The sequence below is a fragment of the Phaethon aethereus genome (genome assembly GCF_964289735.1).
Source record: "Phaethon aethereus genome assembly, chromosome: 12".
Classification (NCBI taxonomy): Eukaryota; Metazoa; Chordata; class Aves; order Phaethontiformes; family Phaethontidae; genus Phaethon; species Phaethon aethereus.
Genome location: NC_138588.1, coordinates 22520249 through 22547096, shown reverse-complemented (window position 1 = coordinate 22547096; position 26848 = coordinate 22520249). Strand labels below are relative to the sequence as shown.

Below are 26848 nucleotides of genomic sequence, written 5' to 3'. Positions count from 1 at the left end.
AGCCAGGAGTTGCGATGCGAGGTAAAACTTGCACTCCAGCCAGACCCGTAACCCTTTTTGTAGCCAGTTTGACTGTTTCCATCTCCACCGGGGCTTTGGAGGGGAATAAAACCGGGTCAGGTTTTGCCCAGCTAGCTCCTGGATTTTTCTTGTCTTGATAGGGCTCAGTGAGCAGGTGCCAGCCCACCTTTGAGGAGAGCTTTGTCCCGTTTCAGGTGTCGCCGCTAACCTGTGCTCTGGCTTCTTGCAAATTGCAGCTGCTGCTTCTTCCTTTTTCAGTTATTAATGGAGGTTTCTCAGCTGGAGGGGCTTTGGGGATACTTTTGCATGGGGAAAATCTAAATTTGCATGCTGTTTTTTCAGCTGGGGACCTGGAGTTGAGTGACTGGAGTAACTGAAGTCTTAATTAGCGCCGTTAACAGGCTACAAAGTCCCTTCTCGGGGGATCTCTTTCAGAAGCGAGGCTTTAATGTAGGTTTGCATTACTTGATGCTGGGGATGAGCTGTGGTTCCTAATGTGCCTTTTCTGTGCTTGTCCCCCTTTGCTGCAGATACTGCGAGAGTCGACGAAGGGTTTTGTTGCAGCATGTGCATGAAGGCTACGAGAAAGACCTGTGGGAGTACATCGAGGACTGAGACTGGCCCCGCATAAAACGAACTCTGAAACCTTTACCATCTAGACTGCTCATGCAATTCAAATAAAACACACAACAAGGCGCTACTACGCCTGTTACACCGCTGGTCTGTAGTACCGGGATTCTGTTTTGTTAACAGAAAATTTAAGTAAATTATATTGTAATAAAAAAAAACCCAAGGTAGATAAACCATTGTACAACAGTATTCTAGGTGGCCAATAAGAGTGTGACAGATGCACTAAAAAAAAAAAAAAAACAAACAACAAAACCCTCCAACTTTAACTTGTAACGTAGCTTCATTCTCCAAGCCGATTCCTTTTTCTTTTCTAATCTTTCTTTTCCTGTGTGTAGTACAGATGAAATTTATCTTGACACTGCTTTTCATGTCCAAACCAGCCATTTTGATGTACTTTGGTAAGAGGGGGAAGGCTCTCCCGCCCTCCTCCTCCTCTCTGCCACCCAAGTACACGGATGAATGTCGATTGGCTCATGTGAAGATGAATCTTGGGGAGGGGAGGAGGGGGGGGTACACAGCAAGGGAAAAAAAAAACCAACTAAAAACCAAACAAAAACTTTGTATATGACTTTTAAAACAAAAAGAGGACAACACAGTATTTTTCAAAGTTGTATATAGCGCATATGCATGGACAAAGAGCAAGCGTGGCACGTGTTTGCATAATGTTTAATTACAAAAAAATATTTATTCTTTAAAAATCTTCAAGATTATGTCTATTTGCTGTGCATTTTCTTTCAGTTTGATTTTTTTTTTGTTGTTTTATTTTCCCTGGGATGGGGTGGGGGAAGCGTGTGCTGATGTAGTGAGTATTTTATTAATTTTTTTTGAAGGCTTTTATCAGAGAAGTTGGTTTTCTGCTCTTCCTGCACTTCCTTTACGTCAATTTTGTGTGTGTGTAGCCATTGCTGGCGACAGACCTGTCCCCTCGCGCGCAGCTCCTGATGCTCGGTAACCCGGTGTACGTTGCGTTAGCGACCGCCCTATGCCGTGATTCGGGATGCTTTGCCTTTTCTTTTTTTGGCCCCTGGATTGCTACCTGCCCAAATCCACCTCAGCTGTTTCCCCACCACGAACCCAGAGGAGGGGGTGTGTGTGTGTTTAGCATTTTATTTTTAATTCTCAGGCAGGAAAAGGAAGGGGTATTTTGCACCACTTCTCAAAAGACTTCTGGAAAGATTTTGGCTGTGGATCTCCTCTCCCTCCCCCTTTCATCTGTCAAATGGACCGTTCTTGCTGTTTAAGTTTCACTTACATTATAACAAGTCGTGACATTGAAAAGGAAAGATGATGGAATTGTCTTTGTGTTTGTTTTGGGCTCAATTACTGGGCATACTGTCCTGGCAAATATTTAACACTCCATCTAGTGCAGTAGAAGTTAAAATCAGCAGGGTATTTTTCAATTAAAAGGGGAAAGAACTAATGAGTTAGCTACTGAGTCCATTTTTATGATTTCTGTAACAAGAGCTATGTTAAAGTAAACAATTGGTGGTGGTTTTATTAAATTTACTCCTGTATAGGAATTCCTTCTGTGGTATTTTTCGCCAGGCTAGTCTCCTCAAAAGCTTTCTCCCACTCTGCCAGCTTCAAGGGGGAATAAATTGCAAAGGGGCGAATTAAAAAAAGGTGGATCGCAGGCAGGCCTGTAATGCAAAATGCTGTTTGCAGCTGGCACCTGCATCATTTCGGCTCCCTCGCTGACAAATACCAACACAGTTTTGTCCCTCCGTACCTGCCTTCTATTTCAGCTCCCCTCACAGGGGTTTATTTACCCTGGGGAATTGCATGTGAGAGTATCTGCACTGCAGCTGGTTTCCCTGTGCTTGTCCAGCCACGGCTCGTGAGGGGTGGGACGGAGGTCTGTGCTGCCAGTTGTTGGCCTCTACCTGCAGGCAGGGGCTAGTTGGCTTTCTCTTTGCTCACAAAAGTTCCCCCTTCCATGTATTAAAATGCTTTTGAAAGCCTGGCAGGTGCTGGGCTGGGCGAGTGGAAGCCTGGAGTCTACCTGGCGTTGGGTTTTTACTCCATCTTCCCCAAATGGAATATAGGAAGGATGCGGGCAGGCTCCAACCTGAAGGAAACCTGGTCCATAGCGTGTTCAATCTTGATGGCTGTTGATAAAAGCTTAAGCGAATGCTCGTTAAAACCCTGTTCTGTGGGAGCAACGTGCTGCCGTGCCTCTCTTCCAGCCTTCAAACGCTCCCCCGGCACTCGCCTGTGGGTAAGGACACCGACCCCGCTACCACTCGCTGCGGCGGGCAGCTCTGCAGCCCTCCTCTGGGGAAAACAGAGAGAAAAAACCACCCCCGGCCCCCTGAGGGCCCGTAGCTCTATACGGGGGCTGAGGGGAGCCCGGGCTGTGTGAGGAGGGAGCCGGGGCCTCCTCAGGCCGGCTCGGCCCTCCTCCTTCGCGGCCTTCCTCCACCGTCCACCGCGAGGGAACCGAATAAACCTTTCCTAACAAACGTACGTTTTACTATTTCATTAGTTACTTTGGTGTTTTTCATGGCGAAACGCCGCGGTGGGTACAAGCTCCTCCCGCCGCCACCACCGTCTTCCCGTCGGGCGCAGCGCCTGGCTTCTCTATGGTTGTCCCGGAAGTGCTGGGAGGCGGGGGGAGAGAGGGAGAGGGGCGGTTGGTAACCGTGGTAACGGGGCGCTTCTTCCCGCTGTCGGAGACATGGCGGAGCTGCAGGCCGCACCGGTGAGAGGCCGCCGATCGTTCTCTTGCCCGGGCCCCGGGAGCGCTGGGGGGCTGCAATGGGACCGAGCAGGGCTTGCGGGGCGAGGGGAGGCCGGGGCGGCGGCGGGAGATGCTTTTAAACGCGAGTTTTTAATCTTTGCGCACTTGGGGTCGAAAGCATAATGGAAATTCAGCCTTATTCTGACTTTTCTTGGGGTAATCTCGTGAAATCTAAGCGTTTCTCAACATCTGTCGCAGCTCGCTTTCGGTCCTCCTGCAAAATTGCCCTCGTTCCTGCTGAGCAGGCTGCATCGTGCAGCCTGATTTCTTGGTGTCGAATGCTCTTTAGGAAGCTTAAATGCTCTTGGAACAAGGCAAAAAAAACCCCAACCACAACTGTTATGGATCAATATCTGATTAAAGGTGAGAAGTAGAAAGAAGGAATAAATGCTGTTTTTGTTGTGTGGTGGCTCTTAATGGAGCCCTGCAGGGTTCTGTACCGGGCCTGTGGTGGTGTTCAGTGTATCTAGAAATGACCTGGACAAAAGGATGACTAGAAAGTTATTCAGGTGAGGAGGAGATGTCAGAAACTCCAGGAAAGTCTTAACAGTGCTGAGTGATAGGACTTAGAATGGGAATGATGTGTAGAGATTAAAATAAATGCGCAACTATATTAAAAAAGTGAGGGGCTTTGTGCTGGTTATTGCTGCTTTAGGAAGGAATTTTTAGTGTTGGTTAATTCTGTGAAAATATCAAGTCAGCTTTTCACAATAGGAATAAAGAGCAAATAAAATGTTAGAAATTATTAAGAAACAAAGTTGGTAAAAGCCTCTCCCGTGTACATCTAGCTTGTTTTCCATACCTCAGATACTGTACAAGTTCTGGTCCTCCCCAGGAGGGAGGACCCAATAAAAAAAGAGAGCAGAACTAGAAAGCATTGCCAAAACTTTACAAGGAATAACAGTAAACTGAATCTTTGCTTTAAAAAATTGATTATTAAGGAAGGGGGAGGCAACACGAGTCTATGAAATCCTGCGTTGTGTCAGAGTGTGAGGAATGTCTCTTCCCCAAGAAGAATCGGAAGACAAAAACACTTCCCTTGTGTAATAATGTTTCTCTTCTGTAAATGCTTGATTTTTGAGGCAAAATAAGAAAAAAAAAAGTATAAAATGCATTTCTTTTCAATGGGCTGGGTATTGGCTTGTCTGCAAGCTCTGGGCAGGTCGAGGTTTGTTGCCTGCCGTGCAACGGGACGTTGCTGCGCCCACACACCCACGGACACCCATGGTTTTCTGAAAGCTTTTCCTCAGCCATCTGCCCTAGATGTGCCTTTGTTTTGCTCCCTCTATTCCAATGCATACATTCATTTTCTGTAAGAAGACTGCATCTTCGCTAAGAGTACTTAAACTTCCTGTCAAAAGCGGTGAGAATCGGTTAGGGACCTTGCAAGTATGTTGAGAATGCACCCGCTACCACACAGCGCGCTGGGAAAAGGGCATTTGGCTTTCTCTCCTGTCATGCTGGGTGACTTGCACTTGTCATTTCTCAACTAAGGAAAGGCAGCGGGCTGGGTATGTAATTAAGTCACCTTGCCCCCAAATAAATCCTTTAAGGATGACCCAAAACTATTTTGAGGTGCACTGTAAAACTAGTCTTTCTCTGAAGTGAACTTCTCTCAGGCAGGGTCTGATCCTGCACAGCCTTGTGCATATCTTTGAGGTGTAAATCCATACAGAGGCTATCTGTTATTTTCATTCTCTTTCCCCAGGAACAACTTTGTTCTAATTAACTTTATAAATATTTTCTAATAAACGCTTTTGACATTTTCCTGTGTGATCTCTAAGTAACATCTTAAATGCTCGAGGTTTGTTTTTTACAACGTGATGGTTGCTTTCTGGATTCCTAATAAGTAGCATTGAGCCTACGGAAGAGGAATGTGGTGTAAAATGAGTGGGTTTGTTTAATCTACCTGGCAAACAGAAATCTCTACGTAGCTATAGCTAGGGAAGAACAGCGCTTGGCAGGGCAGAGTTTGTCTAGCAGCAATGATGCCCTCTTTTGGGATTTGCCAGTTGTCCTTTCTGATTATTTTCTGGAACAGATTGTCAGGAAACCTTGCCTGGTATATTTAATACTCCTCTTTTCTGTCTTTTCAGGTTTCTTCATTGCCAGTGACTGCAGGACCTCCAAAACCCCATCCTAAAAAAGGTTTGTTTGAAAATGTGATTGTGTTTCTTGTACAGGTTGACTTTAAGATTTCTTTTATAGCGTGTGCGCTGTAAGTATTTATTTCTAGTAGGAAATAAATGTCCACTGGGAAAAGACTAGACTATCTAGTAAGCTGCTGAGTACAGATACTTTTTTCTAGGTAGCTGGCTAGTGCTGTTTCTGGCTGCCTTAGAGTACCTGCAGCCTCCATCATGTTTGCTTATGATCTGAGCAATTGTTTGTTTTATTGTGTACGTACTTCTTGGTCTGCTAATGAGTTTGATAGTCATTTATCTTCTTAGATAATAAGAGGTTTTTTTTCATTTTAGGTTCTTCAGAATAATGTCTTGCTGTAGAAATGATCTTGGAAAACCAAGGTTGTCTCTTGTTAATTTCTTATGTTGCATTTTCTAAGTTTTGAAGTAAAAGAGATGTGCAAGGCAGATCAAACCAGTCACCTAACTGTTTTTAACTATAGGTTGTTTGGTTTTGTTTTTTTTTCTTCGTACTGAAAGCGAGAATTACTTAACTCAGTCTGAGTTGTTGTTTTGAAATCTTTGTTGACTCTGAACTGAGCAGGAGCAATTTCAGTTATCAGTTCAAAACGTTTGACTGAAGCCTGATGTTTTGTAAGGGGTTCACTAAAGCCTGCAGCACAATTTGATGTTGGAGCCTCTCCTTTCCCCTCTTCCCTAGCTCTTGCGACGTGAGACTTGTCCCAGTGCACACAATGAGCGTTTCCTTCTCTGCAGGACTGTGCTCACGTTCCTAGTATGGGGATCTGCTCACTGTAGAGGCTTTTGTACCTACCTAAGGTGAGGTTTGGGGTTTGATGGAGGTTTTTTGTGGATTTCCCTTTCTCGAGTGTTCAGAGGGCCCCATCAATTCAGATTATAATTAAGAGTGAACTTTGCAATGTTGCTAGAACCCCAGTACACTTACAGTGCAAGTCAGAAGCAGTCCTCTTTTTCCCTTGCCTTTTAATTCAGGGAAGCTCAGTTGGGGAGCCCTGTGCTTTGGCCTTTTTCTACCCTGAGTGTGTGATGTGCCTGTCAGAGTATGCTTTGGGAGGAAATCTGCCATTATTTCTAAATTCCTTGTGATGGAGATTGCCTTGGTGACAATGCTGTCTTTAAAAAGGAGCTTGTTGGGCAACTGGGTACTACGTCATAGTTTCTGCCTAAAGGTGAAGTTCTGCATTTTGGATGTAGGCCCTGGGAAGCTGGAAAATCCACTTTGCTTTTCTTTTGAGGAGGTCAGGCTAACATCATGTAGTCCCTATTCCTGGCAGCAGAATTCCAGCGCTTGAGCAAAATATTGTTATCCTGGAGATGATGCTTGATGTAGACCTACAGCTGTCGGCTTGCACAAGTCCAAGCCTCTTTTGTACATTGCCCAGAGCTGAGACGAAACGATTGCTACTGCTTCAGGCCTGTATGCAAGTAAAAATAAAACCAAAATTTACTTTTTCTCTTGACTGCCAACTCTTTTAAAGTAAGGACAGCTTTTACTTTGAACCAATTAGCATGGCTTCCATGGAGGCATCGAGTCACTCCTTAGCGAGATGGTTCGTCTCCATCCTTTTCTATAAAGATTACGACTGATCTCCTCATCCTCAGTAACCTCCACCTTGCTCTGCCTTGTCATGCGTGTCCCATCTATGATATTTGTGCTGACCGTGTGGGTTGCGAGGCTGCGTCTTCTATCTGTTTTTACAGGACAGCACACGCTTCCAGTTCTCTAAATGAAACATCTGTAGGGGGATTAGGCTGACGGTGTTTGCCAAGAGATGGGCTATCGTTCCAGCGCTTTTTCCTGGCGGGCTGAAGTCTATTAAATCAACTCTGCATAATTCATGAGCAAATGGAATAGCTGAAAAAGAAAGATGGGTCCATCAGCCTTACAAACAAGCCGTGGAGGTGTGCTGGATAGAAGCTGTCATGCTTCTGTCGGCTTGCTTGTTAAACTGTCAAGTGCCTTCCTGCTTTTAAGTGCGCACAATTTAAAATTGATTGTTTGGGAGAATGAACTGCAGCAGTCACAACTTTCTTAATGGGACTGCTTCTCCAGATCCCGCCTGCTGTTTGATAAAGGGCTGCTTGTTCGTGGCTGCCAAGGAGGAGTCTTCTCTCCTACTGAGCATTTTGCATTAATTTCAGCCCTGAAACAGAGCTGGACACTTCTTTAAAAAGGGCCACCAACGTTTCTTCAGGTTTTAAGGCTGCAAGTCTGAGGTTGGGCAAAGACCATGTGAAAGAGTTGGTCTGTCTCCATCACCAGCCAATGTTCCTTCTACTTCCTTCATTTGGCGTTAGTGTTCACACAGTGTTCGCAGGGGAGAAAGTAGTAAACGAAATCCGGTTATTCGTGGCTCTGGATCTCCCTTTTACACTGATACGACCCTTGACTCAAGGTTAACTATGGTGAAGAAAGAAAAAATCTAGCCTGTGACTTCTGTAATCCTGTTGTGTCTCTTAAGGTAAATTGAGGCATCTCCAGTACTGGTGCACCTTGGGTAGATCTTAAATGAAATGCTTTGGAAGCTTTTGTGCTTTGTCATTTAACATTTGACTGTGTTGCCTTTAGTGCACTGGGCAAAAGCTGATTTGAGCTGCCTGATCGTTAATCTTTAGGAAATGAGGGCAGCAAAAAGATCTGTAATAGGGAGTGATTTAACAGCGTCCTTTGTGTGGGAGTGTGATGCTGGGGGCACGTAGGAGAGGCGGGGAAAGAACAAAAGTGATGTTCTCTATGCTTCTGTGGAGAGTGGCATGAAAGAATAGCATCTTTTTCCCACGACAGGTGGTTGGTTTGTTGGTTTTTTTTTTTTTTACATAAGATTTTTCTAGAACATCTTCATGAAGTATCTCATCCTGTTTTAGTTTGGCTGAGGAGAATTATGGTGAACTTTAAGGAGCCAGGCAAATCTGCATCAGTTCTGTTTGAATAGAAGAGTGCTGCTAAACTTATTTTAAACTGACATTTTTAAACGCTAAGTGGTAACTTTCTGTTGCAGCAATTTGCCTTTTTATAGTTGCATTGTATTTTCAAGTAGGATGTAAGAGAGATCCTGAAACCAACATTAGTGCAAGGAGGTCTATGAAATAGAGAGACCATATGGTGTAATAGCATATGCCCCTCCCCTGTGAATGGTTTGATGTGGATAAAATTTGTGCCCAAATAGAGCAGGTATTGCAATAACTAAAGAAAGTCATCGTACACAAATGTAGTGGAGTATGACCAAGTCATCACTGAAATCCTAATTTTAATGGTGATGGGGCCTGGATTCAAACAGTAACAGCTAGCCTGGGCTTGTACTGGCTGGGAGTAAGGTATAAAACGTGTATTTCTGAGAATGTGATTGCAAATTTGCAAGAACTGATTTGCATGACAAGCGACAAATGTGAGTTTTGTTGCTTAACCAGAAGGAACACCAGAAGACCGCATTTTCACTCTGACCTGTGATGCAGATGAGAATATGTTGAGTACCGTTGAACCGTGTGACCCAAGAGTCGCGTGGCTTCCGGATCGCGTTGCTTTCCTCCCGTGGATGCTCCTTTGATCCTGTCCGTGAGACAAGAAAAAATGGAAACCTAGAACCAGTGTTTAGCAACATGGTTTTACGGCTCTTAAACAAGAATAAAGTCGAGTTAAGAGGCAGAATTTGCTCTTGAATTAGTTGCTGTCAGGGCTGATCCGCCATGTGGCTTTTAGGCTGCGAAAGCCTGAAAGGTTTGGATTTAAGAGAGTCTGTTTTGCAGGCAGGTCAGCCCAAAGGGAAGACGATGAGCATTCAACAAGCGTATAAAGGGTCTGGAGCGGATTGTGGTGGTGGGGAAAGGCGTTGTACGCAGCAATCAGGTTAGAAATCTCTAAATCTAGCAATCTAAATTAAAGGGACTGGCGGAAGGCAAACCCCTCGGAGTGTCTTGTAGCTGTGCTTGGTGACAACCATTATTCAGCAGCTGACACGTTAGTAGCTAAAACCATTCATTATTTTGTCCTTTACCCCCCATGGGGAGAGCTGCTCTGAAAATCAATTCCCTTTGTTGCTACATCAAGATCCATAACTCTCCCCATGTTGATATTTTGTCCCCACGCAATTGATGGTAGAATAAAGGGAACTCCGTTCCTTGAAGCGGTATAGAGTTAATATCAGGCTGTGGAGATGGGGTTTTAATCTCCCTGCTGCATTTTAAATTAATCAGATATTTTCCAAAATGCTCTACTGGTTTTGAATTGAAAGAGGCTGTCTCCCATTTTTCCACTTTCCTTTTGCCACACGGGCCAATTAAGTAATTTTCTGGTAACTGATAGTACTGTAGCAGAGAAGCGCTTTTACCAGCTTGTATTGTTGATTTTTATGGAACGTATCTTGAATTTATTTCCCTTTATCGTGGAAAAAAAATATTTAGAAAGGACATTCAGGGCTCATGTGAGTCTAATAACAGTTCAGAGGCTAATGGAACAATTTTAAATGCATTTGGATTTCTACACAAATATTAGACCTCAGATTTTCTGAGATACAGTGATGGCTTTTTAATAACAGGATAGAATCCTAAAATATATATACTGTAACAAATACACGGAAGCAAAAGAAAATAGATTTCACTTGAGTCACTGGGAAGAACTTGGGCTAGAAATCCATTAGACTGTGAAGAAGGGGAATTCTGAATTGTTACCCACCTCCTCTATGTTTACCCAAGGAAGGATCAGGTAGATAATTTGCAAAACCAACATCTTCCCCTTGTGAATTGATAAAGGATTAGCAGGGATTAAGTGTTCTCCCCAGCCCTGGGCATTGGGATAGTTTTTGGATACTTTGTAGGTTTGTTTTTTCTAGGGCTCGAAGCAAGGAATTCTGCCTTGGATTAACTGTGACCTTTGGCAAAGCGCTTCGACTTTTGTTTCTTTCCATTTATCAACTGCAAGATTGGTCTAATATTCAGTGACAGTATTTGGATGCTGCAGGCTTTCAGTTAACAAAAGATTTGGAGACATTAAATGAAAAATATTGTATAAATGCATGCATTGCAAGGTACTACTCGGCCTGTTTAAGTCCTCCTGAAGATGGTACTGAAGGGTGTGGGCAAGACGTAGGGGAGAAATTTTAGCATACCTTGTGGTCAGGTCTGCCTGTTGGGCATTTTAACATGCTCAGCACTTCACATCCGAGCACTTGTGTAAAATAAACCAGGTGTCTGGACGTTTCAAGGCTTGTGATTCTTCATCTTATTTTTCTTTTTTTTTAGGCGAGTTCCACTTCTGTCTTGTATGATTGTGAGTGTGACTAGCAAAAATATTTTGTAAGGCCGTGGCGAGTTGTTGAAAGGGAAGAAAGGAAGTTCTCTCTGCTTTTATTACATTCTCTGTTTCAGAGACAAAGTAAGTTACTGACCCGAGATTAAAACAGCTAATGAAGTAGGTTTATCAGAGATGAACACACAAGTGCTCGGTCTCCCTTTGTAAGTAATAGCAAAATTCGATTCGATTTGGCTATCGCAGATAAAAAGAAGTAATAGAAATAGGGAAGTGTGTAATGTAAATGTATGTTTTAAAGCTGTGGTTGTATCCTTTTCTTAAACTCTGCGGTAATGAGGATGTTCTTCTTTGTGGCTCAAAGTTACCACACAGAAACCTGTGTTTTGGATAGATGATGATGACACGGTATTTTGTATTTTGCCAGGCTAGTTTCTTTTTTTTAATTGAATTTTGAAATATTCCCAAGCGGTGTGTGTCATTCTTGCCCAGCTAAATCCCATGTCAGTATTTAGCTCAAATACTGATAGGGCCGTCCTTTTCGTGTGGGTGCTCATCCTCAAAGACAAGGATGTAGCCAGTGGGTTCGAATAAAAAAATAATTGCACGTGCTGATTTGCTGTGCAGTAAAGCTCACTTTGTCTGGTATTGGCTCTGGTTGGGAAGTGGTCATGATGATAAGCAATCTCAAAACGTGACTGTGAGATAATAAATAACTCCCAGATTATGCAGAAGTAGGTATGTGGCTTCTGATAATCTGTCCTGCGAAAATGCATCCCTCTCTCCAGGTGGCTCCCACAGATGAACTGACCTGCTCCTGCAGGTATTTTAAGGGATCCTGCAAGTATTTTAATGCCTTGAGCACTCTGATGAGCAGGAACCTTTTCGTACCCTGAGGAGTTGATTCTGTGCACTTGCAGAGCTGATAATTTCTGAATTCCTGATACATTTCCTTAAATCAATATAAATCCATTCTTTGAGCCAGCTTCAAAGCTGCCTTTGAACTTGTAAGAGTGAAGCTGCCTGAGAAATCCAGATAAAAAACACCCCTTGAGTTAAATTAATTAATACTTTTAAGTGTGTCAAAAAGAAAAGACGTTAGTGGAAATGTCGTGATTGTGGGGGAGCAAATGCAGTTCCCGGTATCTGTGTGTACCAACTCATTTCCATTTGGCCATGTGCAAGCCAGACATTTTTAGCCCCTTTGAACCTACAACCTTGTTGGAAGAAAATTGTTTCTAAATAACAGAGATTAGTTGGTAATTACATCATTGTTTTATTTAAGAGAATTTGATATTTTAATTTCTCTGCGATAAGTGGGTAGTAGTGCTGTGTGTATTTTGTTCAGGACCCGATACAGCTGCTAGTTTTGAATAGCGAGATTTAAAAAAAAAAAAAGAATATCATTTTGGGGTAATTAAATTGTACAATGTACTTCATTTCATCCTCTTCTCCCCAAAATAACAGCCTAGTAATCCCTGCACCACAAAGAACCGGTAATATTTAAGTTTGAATGTGCTAGCACAGCTCTGCCCTCTTGTGTGTGTACATTAATATCTGTGATTACAGGACCAGGCAATCCTTTGCAGACAGCTTAGTGGGTGTCTTTTTCTGTCAAGACTGATACCACTGTAAAATTTTAGTCCTAACTTTTAAACCAGAAGGTTCACGGTTTCAGTTCTAGCTTTACATCTTTTGGCAGTTGTCAACGTACTTCAGGAAAATCTGTATCTGCTTCTTAAGCCTGTTGCAAACTTAATTAGACAAGGAAGGTGCCACAAAAGTGCCACCTCTTGTAGAAAGCGAGCATAATCTGAGTGTCTTCTGATAATTTGATAATTAAGAAATATATTACAAGGGATTAGGATCAGGAGGAGGGTGAAGTACAGTAGGTCAGCTTTAGAGGATCTAACTGTACAATTGCAACATATTACTTTAAGATCACATTTAAATTTGTAAATTTATTTTTTGAAGTTCCTTTGAAAGTCCTTGGTGTTAGGCAAGTTTCTTTTGTATTTTGAAGCATTCATCTTCACATTTGTCTGTTGGCAAGCTGCTTACAGGTAAAATGGCATCTCCTAGTGTAAATTCAAAAATAATTTTATAAAAACAGTAAGTAACAAATTTAGGAAGGGTGGGATTCATTTTTCTGAATTGAGATATCTCTGACGTACAACAAGTCTCAGCAGGTCACCTGTGCTCCGTGTTTACTCAGCGGAAAGCCCGTCTGATGCCAGTCCTCTGACCTCTCTCAGCCACCTATCTCAGGCGCTGAATCGCTCCCTGAGGATGCACATTCCTCTCCTTTAACTTAAAGACAGCCCAAGGCAAGTAACTCAGAGGTCTTAATTTTCAGACACTTAAAGGAGATGCATCCCACTGGAGCATGTCAGAATTAATGTTGTCTGTGCAACTTGAATTCGAGTACTTGAGTTTTCAGTGACGTAACCCCATGTTGGCTTTAGCCCAGCTCTCCAACATCATCCGTTGCGCAGGAATGATGAGACGCGCTGAAAAAGGAACAGCTCGCTGAGGGCTTTTAAAAGAAAAGATATCGCCATTATTCAGTGTATAGCCAGTTGTTGCGTTTGTCTTCAGCTATCAAATGCCATAGATAAATTCCCTGTCGTACTCAAACCATGCATTATACGTTAAAGTCTCTTAACAGACAATACTTGTTTGTCAAGAAGACATTGTGGGTTCCCCAATGGTTGAGGTCTTGCTCTTTCAGAGTTACCGAGCACGTATGCTGCAACGCCTCCGTGTCCAGAGAACGGCTGCGGCCCATCCCGCTTGCTGGAGCGAGCGTTGGCTGGGAGGTACCGGCTCTCACATCTTTCAAGTTGTGCTGCCAAAAATGATGGACGGGCATGTAGTGGCAGCCTTCGGGAAGCCTGGTTAGGTTGAATTTTCCAACTTTGTGACAGAAACCGGAGTGAGGTTTCTTGTCTCAGGAGCAGCTTTACAGCATCTTAACTCCTTCCAGGGTCTGTCCCCTTTGCTTTAGATGTTTTAAGCTGCGTAACAAATGCTGCACAAGTCCTGTAGTTTAGTCACTATTTTATTCATATTTCTCAACAATTCCGTTCGCTGTCTGACCTTGATTCATTTTTATATCCAGCGTCATTAGGAGGAGGCAGGGCACCTGGTGAAAATACCGGTGTGTTCCTGTAATAGTAGATGTGCTCATGTAATTAAAGTCTGCATCGTAAGACATGCATGCAGTAGTGAAGAGTGAAGGCTGCACAGGCAAATATTCATCCTGAGACAGACATCCGACCTGGAAAACGTCATCCTGAGGCAACAAGTCTGCAAAATTTTGCGCATTCAAAAAAACAGGGACTCCTAGTAGGAAACGCTGAACCATTTGCAAGGCCAACTATAAAATATTGTTATTTTGCAGCACATTAAATGAAGACAGGTTCTAGGTGTTACTGCCTATTGAGTGGGAAGTTTCAAAGATTGTCGGGGCTGGATTGTGGTGCTCTCCCTGTTGTCATTTTATTTTGCTTTTTTAAGAGGAAAGCTTTTTCTTACAAATGCCTTGTAATGATTTTAGTTTCGATTTCCATGTAAAATACCTCACGCCGTAGACAGAAAAAGACTAAGCGTAAGAATTTAAGCCAAAGAAAGGATTAGACTGGAAATCCCAAAACTACCATGCTCCTGATACTGGAATTAATGAGAAGCTGGTTACACAGGTTATTTTAGGAATGCCTGCAGCCAGTGTTGCTTCGTTAGCGGGGGAAATATCTTCCCATCCCTGCTTTGCTGTGGGAGGAGACAGTGAGTAGTCACCAGTTAATCTCTCAGACTGTTTATAAGCCATTTTATTCAAAGCCCTCTGTGACGGTGTGCTCTACCTCCTTTATTTAGGAACAGCATTGACAAATAGACGCTCGGCGAGAGCTCGGGCTCGTTCTTACCTGCTAGGATATTGAGCATCAGGAAAAAAATGGTTTCAGTGGAAAAGATAACAGTTGGGATGCCATTCAAGGGGTGGGATCCTTGAATATCTCCAAGCGTAGAGTCTGCATCTCCAGGGATTGGAGAACTGTTGTGCGAATCAGCCCATTTTTTTCCTAGATTTTGTAGCATTTAAAAGTGGAAATAGGAAAAGCTCTTTCAGATCCTTGGTTTTTTTGTGTTCAGAGTGTGTCTCTGCTCAGCAGTCAGCGCGGATGGTCACAGTTGGCTCGTGCAGAGGAAAGAGACTTTCAGTTTTGATTTTTTTTTTAAGGAAATAAAGAAGATTATACTTTTTCAAATTCCTTTTTAGTGTACTCAGTTGTTACTAAATTTCACCCCAGTGTTATATGTTTGAATCAAATTTTAGACCTGAAATCGAGCAATATTAGCCTTGAATCAAATTTTTTGTGTAGTAATGATCAGGCTAATGTACTTGTGCTAATGTATGTAATTCCTCTCTCTCTCATCAAATGGATTCAGGACTGCAGAGTGGTATCTTGCCAGCCTTGTACTGCTAATGGAGATTTCCCAGTAACCAGACTGGTTCTGCCAGTGGGAACCTCTCTGTGGTGCTGGGAAGTCCAGGGGGGTCACAAGTGTGTATTTATTTACAGATCTTCCCACTTTACCTTAAGGTTAAATTTGAGCAGCCTGTACTAGAAGACATTTATATTGAATAATCAGTGTAGGTATTTGTCTTGTAAATAAAAACATCTTTATTTGGAGTAACTTGAAACTTTAAATGTCTTAAATCAGAAAAACCACTGAAGTCTGAGCTAGCAACTCTTTAAGATTTATCAGTCTAAACTAACAACAGAAAATACCTTTTTTTTCCTTCGCCCTAGCATATAAATCAGCTTTAAGATGCAATTTTTAGCTCTTTATATAGCTTTGGCTAATTTTCCTGCAGGGGGAGGTGTAGAGTCAGAAATGTTGCTTTTTGTTTAAACCTACTGCTGTTTTTCAGCCTCCTTCCAGTTTTCTCTGTGTATTGTGAAGCTATTAATACACGATAGTAAGATCACAGCTATGAATTATGGCTTTCTTGCCAGCGCCAGAATTGTATATGATGAGTTTTATTAACCCCAGCTGACTGTAAATAACGAGGAACCACACGAGTTTATTGTTTGATTTAAAGGTGTTCCAGCAGCGATCTGCAAAAGGGAAGACAGGGGAAAGGGGATTAAATGGAGAGAATGGTGACAGCGAAGAGCGCTCTCCTTTTTTCTCTTGTTTATATCCATTTTACAGGTATTTGTGTACACAAACACCTGTATTCTCACAGATGCATGCGTATACTCACACGCGATGAGTGAAATACAGCATATACAGCCTCCTCTGGGTGGTGATTTTTGGAGTTATTTCTCATCATTACTGAGTTTTGAATACATTAGGTCTCCATTTTCAAACTCTAAGGATGGATCCGGGTGTAGGAAGGGCATTGTTCCTGTACTAGTTTTCTTTCAAAGCTGGAATGTAATATATATTGCTACAGTCTCAATAAAAGTCTTTGAGCATCTGAGTAAGGAAGAGGATTTCTTGTTAAATTTGTCTGAGCACCAGCCCAGCGAGGAATTGTAGGATGCTCCTCTGATACCAAGCCAGTCTGTTATTTTTAAATCTAAACCCCTTGATATTAGAGCTTAAAAATGCTTTCTATCCGTTATTCATACCTTACTGTGGAAAATACAATTCCCTGGCAGTGGTATGTTGTTTTATAGTAGCTATTTGAGTTTGTGCCTTTATTATTTTAATATTATTTCTGTGTAGAAGATACTCATTACCTCTCTCTTCCCCCGTTTTACAAATGGTAGCATAATTCCTCGCATTGGCAGCTTGTGAAGCTCAAGGCAAAAAGGAGATACGGTTTCATCCTCTCCTTTCTCTCCTTATCAACGTTTATTTAACAGGGTTGTGAGAGCACCAAGCTTCGTTTTGGGCTGTAACCAGAGCTATGCTCGACAGTAAACCTTCCGAAACTCTGCAAAGGGGAGTAATTGAAACCCTGGGAATAGTGTCGGCAAATGTCTCTAGGAGACCAAGCTGGGAATTGAGGGATGGGGTGGATGTTGGTCCTGAAAGACGTTGATGTGTTGCCTCTCGGATTTGGGTGGTCTCCTGCAATGGCAGGTGAATTGTCTTTATGTTGTGAGTTTGCTGTTAAGCCGATGACTGGACTTACTTTAAAATGGGAAATTAATCTCAAATTGAAAAGATCAATTCTACTTCTCTGCGTTAGAGCAAGCCTTGCCCGGGGATGGGAGCGATGACAACCTCGCTCCCTCATGGCTTCGCCGCAGCAAAGCTTCCCACTGCGGTGTCTTCAGAGCAAGACGCGCTTTACCAAATTCTTCTTTCCTAATAGCAAGATGTTACAATAGAGACCTGAATCATTAATAAACTGGAGTTTATTAATTTTGCAAATACCTGTGTGTTTGAATGCTGTTTTACAACAATTTTTACAATTTTTAATTAGGATTTGGAAAGGGACAGTTGAGTCAGGATCCAGATGAGGCCTTTTGGATAATCTTACCCATGTACGTGGTACCTACCCCAGTGGATCCGGACTATGGTTTGTGAGGCTACTGCAGAATTAAAAAACACCCCAAACTTTCATTTAATTACTTTTCTGAAGATTTTCCTACCCTCTATTTGTGCTGTATGTTATTGTGTGGTTTAGGTTGTTACGGATTTTGGTCTGTTCTTCTTTGTGTCTCCTTGAGTCTTTTGCCTCTCTGCAAAACCGGAGGGACAGGGAGTGAGCTGCGGCTCAGACTCCTTACAATAAGCCGGGATGGAGGAAGAGCTGGACTCTGACCTGTTTTGTGGGGTTTTTTTTTTTTGCTTTTTAAAGTCTGATGAGACTAAAATGTGTTCTTGAGCTCCTTCTCCACCTCAGAGAGCTGATCTGTGCTTTTCACAGGAAGGGTGCTAGACTGCTCCAGGCAGCTGACAGTTTGCACGCTGGAGAAAATCAGGTGAAAAGCTGCCTGATGGCTACAGTTGGGCAGTTATGTTGAAATCCACTTTACTCTGGCTGTGCCCACAACAAAAGTGGTCTCTTTGTACTGGGCAATTTCTTTAAGAGGAGAGCTGGTGCTTTAGCAATCTTTTCCCCCATGAAATCTGATAGGAGCCTTCTGGGTCTTTTTTTCCCCCTCCTCTTTACAGCAATTTCAAAACCCTTTTATTAAATCTAAAACCCACTGTTTGATCATTCGTATCTAAGCTATAATTACCCAATATGAAGATGCAAGCACAAAATAATTTCCTACGGGGGTTTACACAAAAGGGAATAACTCTGATTTTTTTTTTTTCAGTCCTTTGAGAAAATCTATAAGAGGATGAATAAAGCAAAGAGTGATGATAGTGCAGCACAGATACAAACCTGATGATCTTACTCCGATTCTGTCGGGTTTTCCGCTCCAGTGGCTTCCTTAAAGGAGCATTGTCAGAAAGAAAAATCACATTGCTGGAAGTAGGTTGTGCAATCAATCACTGGCCACCGAGAAAGTGTGGGATCAGATGGATTCCCTTTTGAATTCAATCAAAACACACTTCAAAGAAACTGGCATGTCTCTTGGCTGAGGTATTTAATCATATATTTGGCGCCTGGCTTGCTGTTGCAATTGCTTAATGAGACTAGACTTTTGTAATCCCAGAAAAGGTAATTATGCAAGTTCTAAACTCTTTTCACTGTAGATACCAAGTTTTTGGATAATTGCATTTTCTTGGATTGGCCCTTGAACACATTGATTTACAGAAAATAATGGCTTTTTTTTTTTTTTTTACTGCTAGAATGATATAAAGTACTATTTATAACCTGTAGTCCCTGCATCCCTGCAGTGCCTGGATTATTTGCGAGGGCTCTGCAAAAGGTGATGAAGAAATACGCATTTTGATACAGTCCATATTAGCTACATATGGGGAACTTCTGAAGGTCCCTGTATTGAAGAAGACAGAAAATTTCAAAGTAGACAACCTGAGGAACTTGATGAATGTGCTCAGCTCCTCCTGGTGAGGCCAAATTCGGCAGCCTTTCCCCATGCAGAAACCTTCTGAGCGACCGGTTGCGGCAGTATGTGTTCCCAGCTCTAATTAACGTGAGATTGCAAACCATTATATGCCATATGGAGCCTCCACTGTTCCCGATCATCCTTGTGCTCGAGAAGACTGAGGCATGCTGCCGGCACTTCTTTCTGTTCTTCTGCCCCTCGTAGCAGCCCCCGTGGCCGGATCCAGCCGTGCGTCACTGTTCAGGCCGGTGCAGCAAGAGCTGAGTGACACACATCATCTGTGTGTGTGGTTTTTTTAGGTATTCTGTGAGTAATTATTAAACTTTGAAAAAATATGTGGCTATTAGGACCAGCGATGATTGAATCGTGTCCTTTCAGAAAGGCACAGAATGTTTTATTCCCTTTCTCTGGAGCTAGAGTCCTAAAGAGCTGAGGATTTGTATTTTCCTTTTCTTCAGAAAAAATGCAGTGACCCTTTGCACTGGGGCAGCCCTTACCAGCATGCTGGAGGAGCAAACCTAAGGGACATAAATACACCAGAAATAGCTATCTCGCTGCTTTTGTGGGAAACCAGAAATGCAGGTTAAGATGGTTGTGGCTCTGGAGTGGTGTATAAATAATTTGCATTACATCTTTCTGCATCTGAATAGAGTAGAGCCTGGGAATAATCCTTTACTTCCCACAGCCCTTTTTTTTTTTTTGGATCAAACATGTTCCTGTGTCACCCATATTGATTTTATCATAATTTCTACATTCTTCCTCTCTTCTCAGTCCTCTGTGGGATCCACACCAGATTTGGTTCATGGTGTTTATGTTGGATTTCTTCAGAGAAGGAGTCAAACTGTTCACATTTACTTTCTGGAAGAGACTCGGGGAATGCATCAACTTTTTTCTATGGAATGCATCAACTTTTTTCTATGAAACTGTGTTTGTTTTGTATTCAGGTGTAAGATTCACTTATATCTATGAATTAATCTAGACATCTTTTTCAAAAGGTGTCAGAATTGTTTGCCTTTTTTCAATTTCCTTGTCTTAGGGAAAAAGAAAAGAAAAAAGGAAAGTAATGTCCCCTCAGTCAGGTTTGTTGCTATTTCCAAATGAGTTTTAGGAGTGTAAAAACTCCATGTGTTTTCCCAATTCTGCATAGTTATCCTTAGCTCAGCGTATCACCGGGGGAAACAAAACTCTTTTATCTCTGCAGATGTGAACACTCTTCACTTCTGTGTCTCGTGGTGTATTTTGATTTCTCTCTTTTCTTTCCAGCCCAGCTCTTTTAGGTAACTCCTCTGGGTTTTTGCAGTCTTAGACCCAGAAGGCAGGCAGTGTCTGTTTTACGCTTTTCTTTTGCAGATCAATACTCTGCTCAGCACTCACTCCGACGTTCAGCATTTCTTTCTTCCCAACCCTGTTCTCAGTAGGTGTTTCCGTAGCGTGGGAGTGGAGTATAATGTTCCCTCTGGTCTTAAAAGTGTGAAAAAGCTCTTTCCTTCAGGAATTAAACAACTGATCTTCCATCCACTTGCTGATGTACTGTCCTCTTAGCTTAGCCCAGAACATTTGTGTAAGCTCTAACATAATTTAGTCTTTCCCATCTCAGCTGGCAACACACCCCAGCCAGCTAGCTTTTCTGTATATTTTAATATTTAATGGTGCTGCCTATTTCTTTTTAACCTCCCAGTAAGATGTGCACTACAGATGGTTTGAGACCATGTGGGGTATGTCTGGAGGGTCTTCTGGTTAATCCCTGTTTAAGACAGTTTTCCTTGTATATAATGATGCAGGATTTTGTAATTTTAAGCTGTATCAGTAGGCACAAAACGGCAGAGTTTACTTTAGTTTTGACTGTAACTGAAATCTTTAGGGTTAAATAGAGTTTGCAATGTCTGCACTTAAATCCATACTTACAAAAGAAGGTAGGAAGTGCCCAGGTGTATCAGAGACGTGCCTGTTTCGGTGTTTTCTATCGGATAGTAGCACAGGGAGACACTATGCGGGAAGAGGACTCAAGTCTTCCCATTTTCTGCGGTGCATTTCTAGCATCCTCAAGTGCTGTGTTTCTTGGAAAAGAATGTTCTGTCAAACCCTGGCACCCGTAAGAACTTACACAAGGAAGTCATTACAAATCCGTTAACGAATTAGGTAACCCCTCAACAGGCTTCAGAACAGCAGCCCTCCAGACTGGTTATGAAATAGTGTTTTTTCAATCAATTTTTAGCTATTTAGGCAGCCTCTTAACTGTTCCCTTCACGGTTTCACTGGAAGAAGGACAAATGGAAAACATGGAAGTCATCAGAAATTTATTAATCTGATCTGGGAACATGCGTGTTAAAATACCTTACTTACAAAGATCCAGATATTACACAGCAGAGCAGAATTTGAGAACATTTGGATCCCTGATCTATGCGTTTCTGTAAGTTTAGCATATCTGGATTACTTTTTTGTTTGGACTGTGATTTTTCTATTTCTTTTTAGGGTAGTTGAACCTTCTTTATAAGGTATTTGACCTTAAATTGCTGGTGTGCACAGCTTAAATCTCAGCTCAAGTCTAAATCTGGCTGGATATTCTGGAATTTAAATTAAAAAAAAAAAAGCCAAAACAAACCAACAAAAAACCAACAAAACCAGAATGGCTTTACAACATCTTTTCCAACTTCAACAGCAGAAGAAATTCTAGTTGTTTTTAAGTGCTCTCAGTGATACTAGACTTGGTGTGAATTGTGGGGGAGAGCCTGGTATGCTTGAGAAATGTGTTTGCTACTAGCTGCAGGGGCAGTCCTCGCATGATTAAAACTCAGCGTTTCTAAAAGATAATAACTCTTTGCACCGATAACGTCTCCCGACATGATTCAGTCCTTCCAGCTGCAGAGTTTCTTCTTTCTTCCCTCTGACCGTGACCCGTGCCGCTGGCTGGGAGAGGGGACTGCGGACCACTTCTAGTAATACCTTCTGCTCTGGGTTGCTGGAAGCGGAGCCCGCGTCTCCGTCAGTGCCACGGGTCCGTGCCGTGCTCCATGGGGCTGGAGGAGGTGGCCTGGCGCCGTGTCGCCCTTGCCGCTGCCCCGGCTCCTGCGCCAGCCCTTGCCTTGCTTCGCTTCTGCGCTTCTGTCATAATATTGACTTGCAAACATACAGCTTTTTTGCTAGTTGCTATGGTTATCTCTCGGCTACCCACATCTGAACCGTAGAAGGAGTAACAAGCAATACATTTCAAGCCTTAATGAAATGCACAGCAGTGTGTTAAACTTTTAAACCCAACGTGAATATCACTAAGCAACATCCATTCGTGATTTGCCATAATTACTGCTGCAAGCTCCTTAGGATTGAAATGCCGGAGCACAAGTCTTTCTCCTCCACTGCATCAAATATGTTTTTCTGCCAGTAGCTTCACAGTCTCTCAGACCTGTGATATTTCATAGTCCTTTCACAGTTTCAAAGAACTAAGTTTGACCTCTTGAAATTATTCACACCTTCAGACCAGCAACATCTCCAAAATCTCCTTTTGTGTGTATCACCCATTTCCTCCTCATTCACTCCCAGAAATTTATTTTAAAGACCTTTGATTCTTCTGCCCTGATAGTTCTTCTGCTTCTGATAGTTCCAAAATGCGAATCCAACTCATTTTCCTCCAAGCTGCTTCTTGCATTATTAGTGTCTATCTTGAGCAACGCATTTTATCCATCAGTTTGAGAAGTAAAATAAAACCGGACACTGTCTATATGTCCACACTCCAGGCTTCAAGTCAAATAATTAATTGCACTGCCCCGTGCAATTGCAGTTCTTGAATTAGTTGTGCTTGCAGATTGGGCTGTTTGGAATAATTCTGTGCTGTGCCCAGTTTCTCTGCTGCTCAGTCTGATTTCCTGTATTCTCTTAATGTTTTACGTGTAGCACTGGAGTTACCAATCCCAGAGAGGAAAAACTGGTTGATCTATCTGCTGTATGTTCGCAGAGACTACGATGAGTGTAAGGTAAGAGCTGCTTTTGAGACTTTGCATTAGGAAGTATTTTGCTAATGTTATGAAACAATAGTTTTCATACCAGTTTTCAAACCACCCTCTTTCCTGACTGCTTTTGGAGTAAGAGGACCCGGAGAAAATATGAGTAAAATAACTTTAGTGTTCTCAAATTGTTGGCTACCTTCAGGATTCATGCGCAACAGTTCTCTGGAGCAATCTGTGAGCTCACTATGTCTTTGGGACTGGAAAAATGGAAAGAATTGCAAACTCCTCTTGCTCCAAGTGATGAATAGAGTCTTCCAAACTGATAACAACACAGTTCCATAGTGCAGGTCTCTCGATGGTACTACAGAGACGCTATGAAAAACACTTCAGTTGAGAAAAACGTTACTACCAAGTCTAAAAAAAACCCGAGGTCTTGGTTACCCTTGGACAAAATTCTTTCATTTTACGCATGATGCATTGCACCCTTTAATTTCTCCTGGTTTTGCTGAGTAGCTTGGAAGTGGTTGTTTGTTTGGGATTATAATAGTCAGTGGACTAAGGAAATGGCAAATCTGTTATTAAACAGTGTTTTTTCCTAATAAAATGAACACGAGCTATTGAAGATGATGCGCCAGTGGGCAGGAGGAGGGGAATAAGAGTTGCCTTTCTGTTTCTGTCATGCGTGAAGAAGATCTGAAGAGACTTTTTTGCTTCTGAAACACCAGGGTTGGTCAGGACTTGTCTCTCTCTGCTGGAGAACTCCTGGGGGTGCTTAGGAAAGAGGCAGGCTGGGGGAAATTCATTTAGCTTTTAATTAATGGAGCTGGAGGGTTGTATCATCAGCAGCGCGATTTCCTCTCAGATCTTGGTTTAAACAGATATAAACAAAAGTTGGACTGGCAATCTAAATAGAAAATTGTTTCCTTTTTCTGTTATCTGACGGCATTTTTTTGGTCTCTGCGTACTTTTACTGTTGCTGTGATGGGATGTAGAATCACAGAGTGCAGAAAAGATGTACGGCTCAGGAAAACAGGGAAGATAACCAAGTGGATGATATAATGGCAACATCGACTTCTCCACATCTTCATCAGTCATGGAAGCAAGCAAAATGTGGTGGGGGGGGAAAAAATCAAGAAAAGACAGCTAATACTCTTTTGCTTGGCAGGCCGGCTTTGTAGTAGCTGTCAAAGTAAAAGGCAGCAAAGCCTTTCCTCAGAGCTCACAAAATAGGCTTTTTGCAGTAAAGTTGGAAGAGTTTGGCACCAGACCATAGCTGGTTAAATGATCTTCCATCCTTTTGCCCAGATGTGATGGATGGGGTTGTCCAGAGGCCTGGGGTTGTCCAAACAAAGATAAGAACTTCAGCATGCCAGGATGCTTCTTCAGTCACCGAGGAGTGACAGGCAGGTCCAAAAGGTGATTCGGATCTTAGGTGGGCTCAGCTGCATTCTGGTGGTCTCCATCTTTCTCCGCTGGTGTTACATGGGGCAACGGATCTAACCTGGATGCCCCAGGTACTTGCCCTTATACGTGATAAGCATAGACGTTCCCAAACGTGCTATTTGAGGCTAATACCTTCAGAAATGAAAGAGGTATTGACAGTATCCCCAAGGGCTTAAATTGCTGTTAACCCCTTGATTCCAGTGTAGTTTGGGCATTCGTTGAAGTCCGTTAATTTTCTTTTAAGACTCAGCTGAGAAACAGTTGACCTGTGTTGCTATTAATTTTGGTCTGAATCTTGCGAGACCCTCTTTCCCACTCATTGCTTTGAAACGCTTCCTCTGTAACACGGTTTTAAAAGCTCCCATATTTTTCAATGATGTACAAGGCCAAGAAGAACCTGTTTGTTTACCAACATTAGCTCTCCAAAATGACGGCATTAAATTGATTTTAAGCCTTATGGTGCCACTCCTGCATCTATTTTGGTGTTGCCAAGCTTTTTGACAAATTTTGCCACTCGTTACAGTAAGAGATTAATAACGCTGGCTGTTTGAGTCACCTCTCCCCCTACCCAGCAAGATGCAAGGCAAACATCCAAACGTGCCCCGGAGCCGGCGGCTGCAGCATCCCCTGCGATCGCGCAGGCAGAGGGGAGTGGAGGGAGAGGAGGGACAAGCCCCGCTAAGCAGTGGTCATCACTCAGCCCTCGCTCTTTGCATGTAAAGCCAATAAACTGTGTTTTCTGCTCGCAGCATCAATTCCAGCCGTACCCCCCTAACCGTTTTTCACGACAGAAATCTTCTGCTTCTCTTCGGTGCGAGGCAGGAATTATTAAAATTACCAGATGCTTTTAATTAATTAAAATTGCTCGTGCTGCTTGGTCTCCTGCCAGTATGTCTAAATTCTGTCGGTGAGTTAAATAAACTTGGGAGGAAAGGCTGGGAATACAGATCATATTTCTCGGCTCAAGGCCTTTTGCTATGGGATTTTTTAGGGCTTATAGAATTAATCAGATCTCTCTACAAGATAGCTCTCTATTGCCCTCTCTTGCTCTGAGAAACGGGTTTTCTGTACATGGAACAATGTAGAGTATCTGTATTCAGAAAATGCTTGTTTGTGCCCGAGTTGTCCTATAATGATGTACTTTGTAAAGACTAAAATGTAGCTTGTGGAGGGTCTCTTGTTGAGATATTAGCAGATATAGATCCGGGGAAAGAGCGGCTTATACTTGTTCTTCCTTTTCCTTCCTCTCTTTAGTCTTCTTTTTCAGTGAGGATTCTCAACAATAACTCTCCTTGCCTTCACCCCGCTTTCCTTCTACGTGCTGTATTTTAGGATCAGTTTTCCTCCTTGTTTTCAGGTCCTTCATTTATATTCATCTCGGAGGCAGGGGATGCTGGTACTGCGGATGCACTTGACAGAAGTGCCAGATGAGCACCAGGTTATTGCTAGCCCAGAAATCTTTCTTTCCCCGCTTTGTCTCTTCCACTTCTGAGCAAAAGAGGAGTCTCAGAGCAGAAATGATGTAGCCACAGTGCTCATTCTCCCAAAGGTTACTCTTTTTGATAGTTTTTTAAAGTTTTATTTTATTTCAGGTCATGTGTGACTATGCGATATAGCCACACTGCACCCACACCCCAAACTGTCAGCTGCATGAATGCAGCCAGCAAGAATTTACATTTTCATCAGGTTTTTTCCTCCTTCCTTTTCCCATGTATTCGTCATTTGTTCATTTGGCTTTCATTGACTCAGCTGCAGTTCCTCCAATTCAATTTATTTCTTCACAAAGGGCCTTGAGTAGATACCCTTATCAGCAGAGGATGCTTTCAGAGATTCCTTGTGGTATTTTCCCCAGGTAATATCTAATTATTTTTGGTAATAGGAATGAAGAGAGAAATACTAAAAAGGCTGCAATATTCCTGGCACAGTGCTCTTCATGCACGGTGATGAGCTTGTACTCTCCTGTGCACTCCTATACTTGTCCCAGCCACGGTCCAGTGCCTTTATTATATGCGGGGTTGCAGTTTCTGTAACTGAAACCACATCTCTGTCATTAGCTTTGTTAAAATATTGACAGTTTACCACTTTTATAGCGTTTTAATATAGTATATTGCGGCAACTAGCTACAAATTCTGTATTAACATCGACTTCTCCAAGCACAAATTCTGATTAAACAAATTCTGTAATTCTCATGTCCTGTGTGATACCACTGTTACCATCACATAAGGAAGAACTGTGTCCATCAAAATCTTGCGTGGTGTTTAAATTCAAGTTGTTTTAGAGCATTCTGCGATAAGCACAGACACAGCACAGCTATATGTAGCACATACAAAAAATTCTCCAAACCAAGGTTGCAGAAGGTGTTTGGTCAGTCAGAAATCAATTTTCTTTCACAGGGATTGCCTTTATTAAAATATTTGAAGGGTTTATATTCTTCTGAAAGCTGCTGTGCCGCAGGTTAGTAATGGAGACCACGTTGGGCATCTACTCTCTGCACTTTGTCATTTCAGGCTGTCATCAAAGAGCAGCTCCAGGAGTCTCATGGGCTGTGCGAATATGCAGTCTACGTTCAAGGTATGTCACAGGAGGCCTCTGAAAGTCTTAATTTCGCTAAAGCAAGTTACTTCTGATTTGAGATACAGTGGACAATAAGAAGGGGAACAGATATAAAAATATAAAATTCA

General features: G+C 42.5%; 2 protein-coding genes across 2 annotated transcripts in view; both read left to right on the top strand.

Moving 5' to 3' along the window:
- The window catches only part of ARIH1 (ariadne RBR E3 ubiquitin protein ligase 1), a gene marked incomplete at its 5' end in the record, with an annotated part of 64296 nt that extends 62163 nt beyond the window's left edge, over positions 1-2133 (top strand). Inside the window, one exon of the mRNA XM_082005017.1 lies at positions 552-2133. Within this exon, the coding sequence (XP_081861143.1) occupies positions 552-636 (85 nt within the window). The 3' untranslated portion in view covers positions 637-2133. The remainder of the gene's footprint in view (positions 1-551) is intronic.
- A 1195-nt stretch (positions 2134-3328) lies between these two features.
- Positions 3329-26848, top strand: part of BBS4 (Bardet-Biedl syndrome 4) — a gene marked incomplete at both ends in the record, with an annotated part of 40400 nt that continues 16880 nt past the window's right edge. Inside the window, 4 exons of the mRNA XM_082005442.1 lie at positions 3329-3352; positions 5488-5539; positions 22672-22751; positions 26675-26738. Of these exons, the coding sequence (XP_081861568.1) occupies positions 3329-3352; positions 5488-5539; positions 22672-22751; positions 26675-26738 (220 nt within the window). The remainder of the gene's footprint in view (positions 3353-5487; positions 5540-22671; positions 22752-26674; positions 26739-26848) is intronic.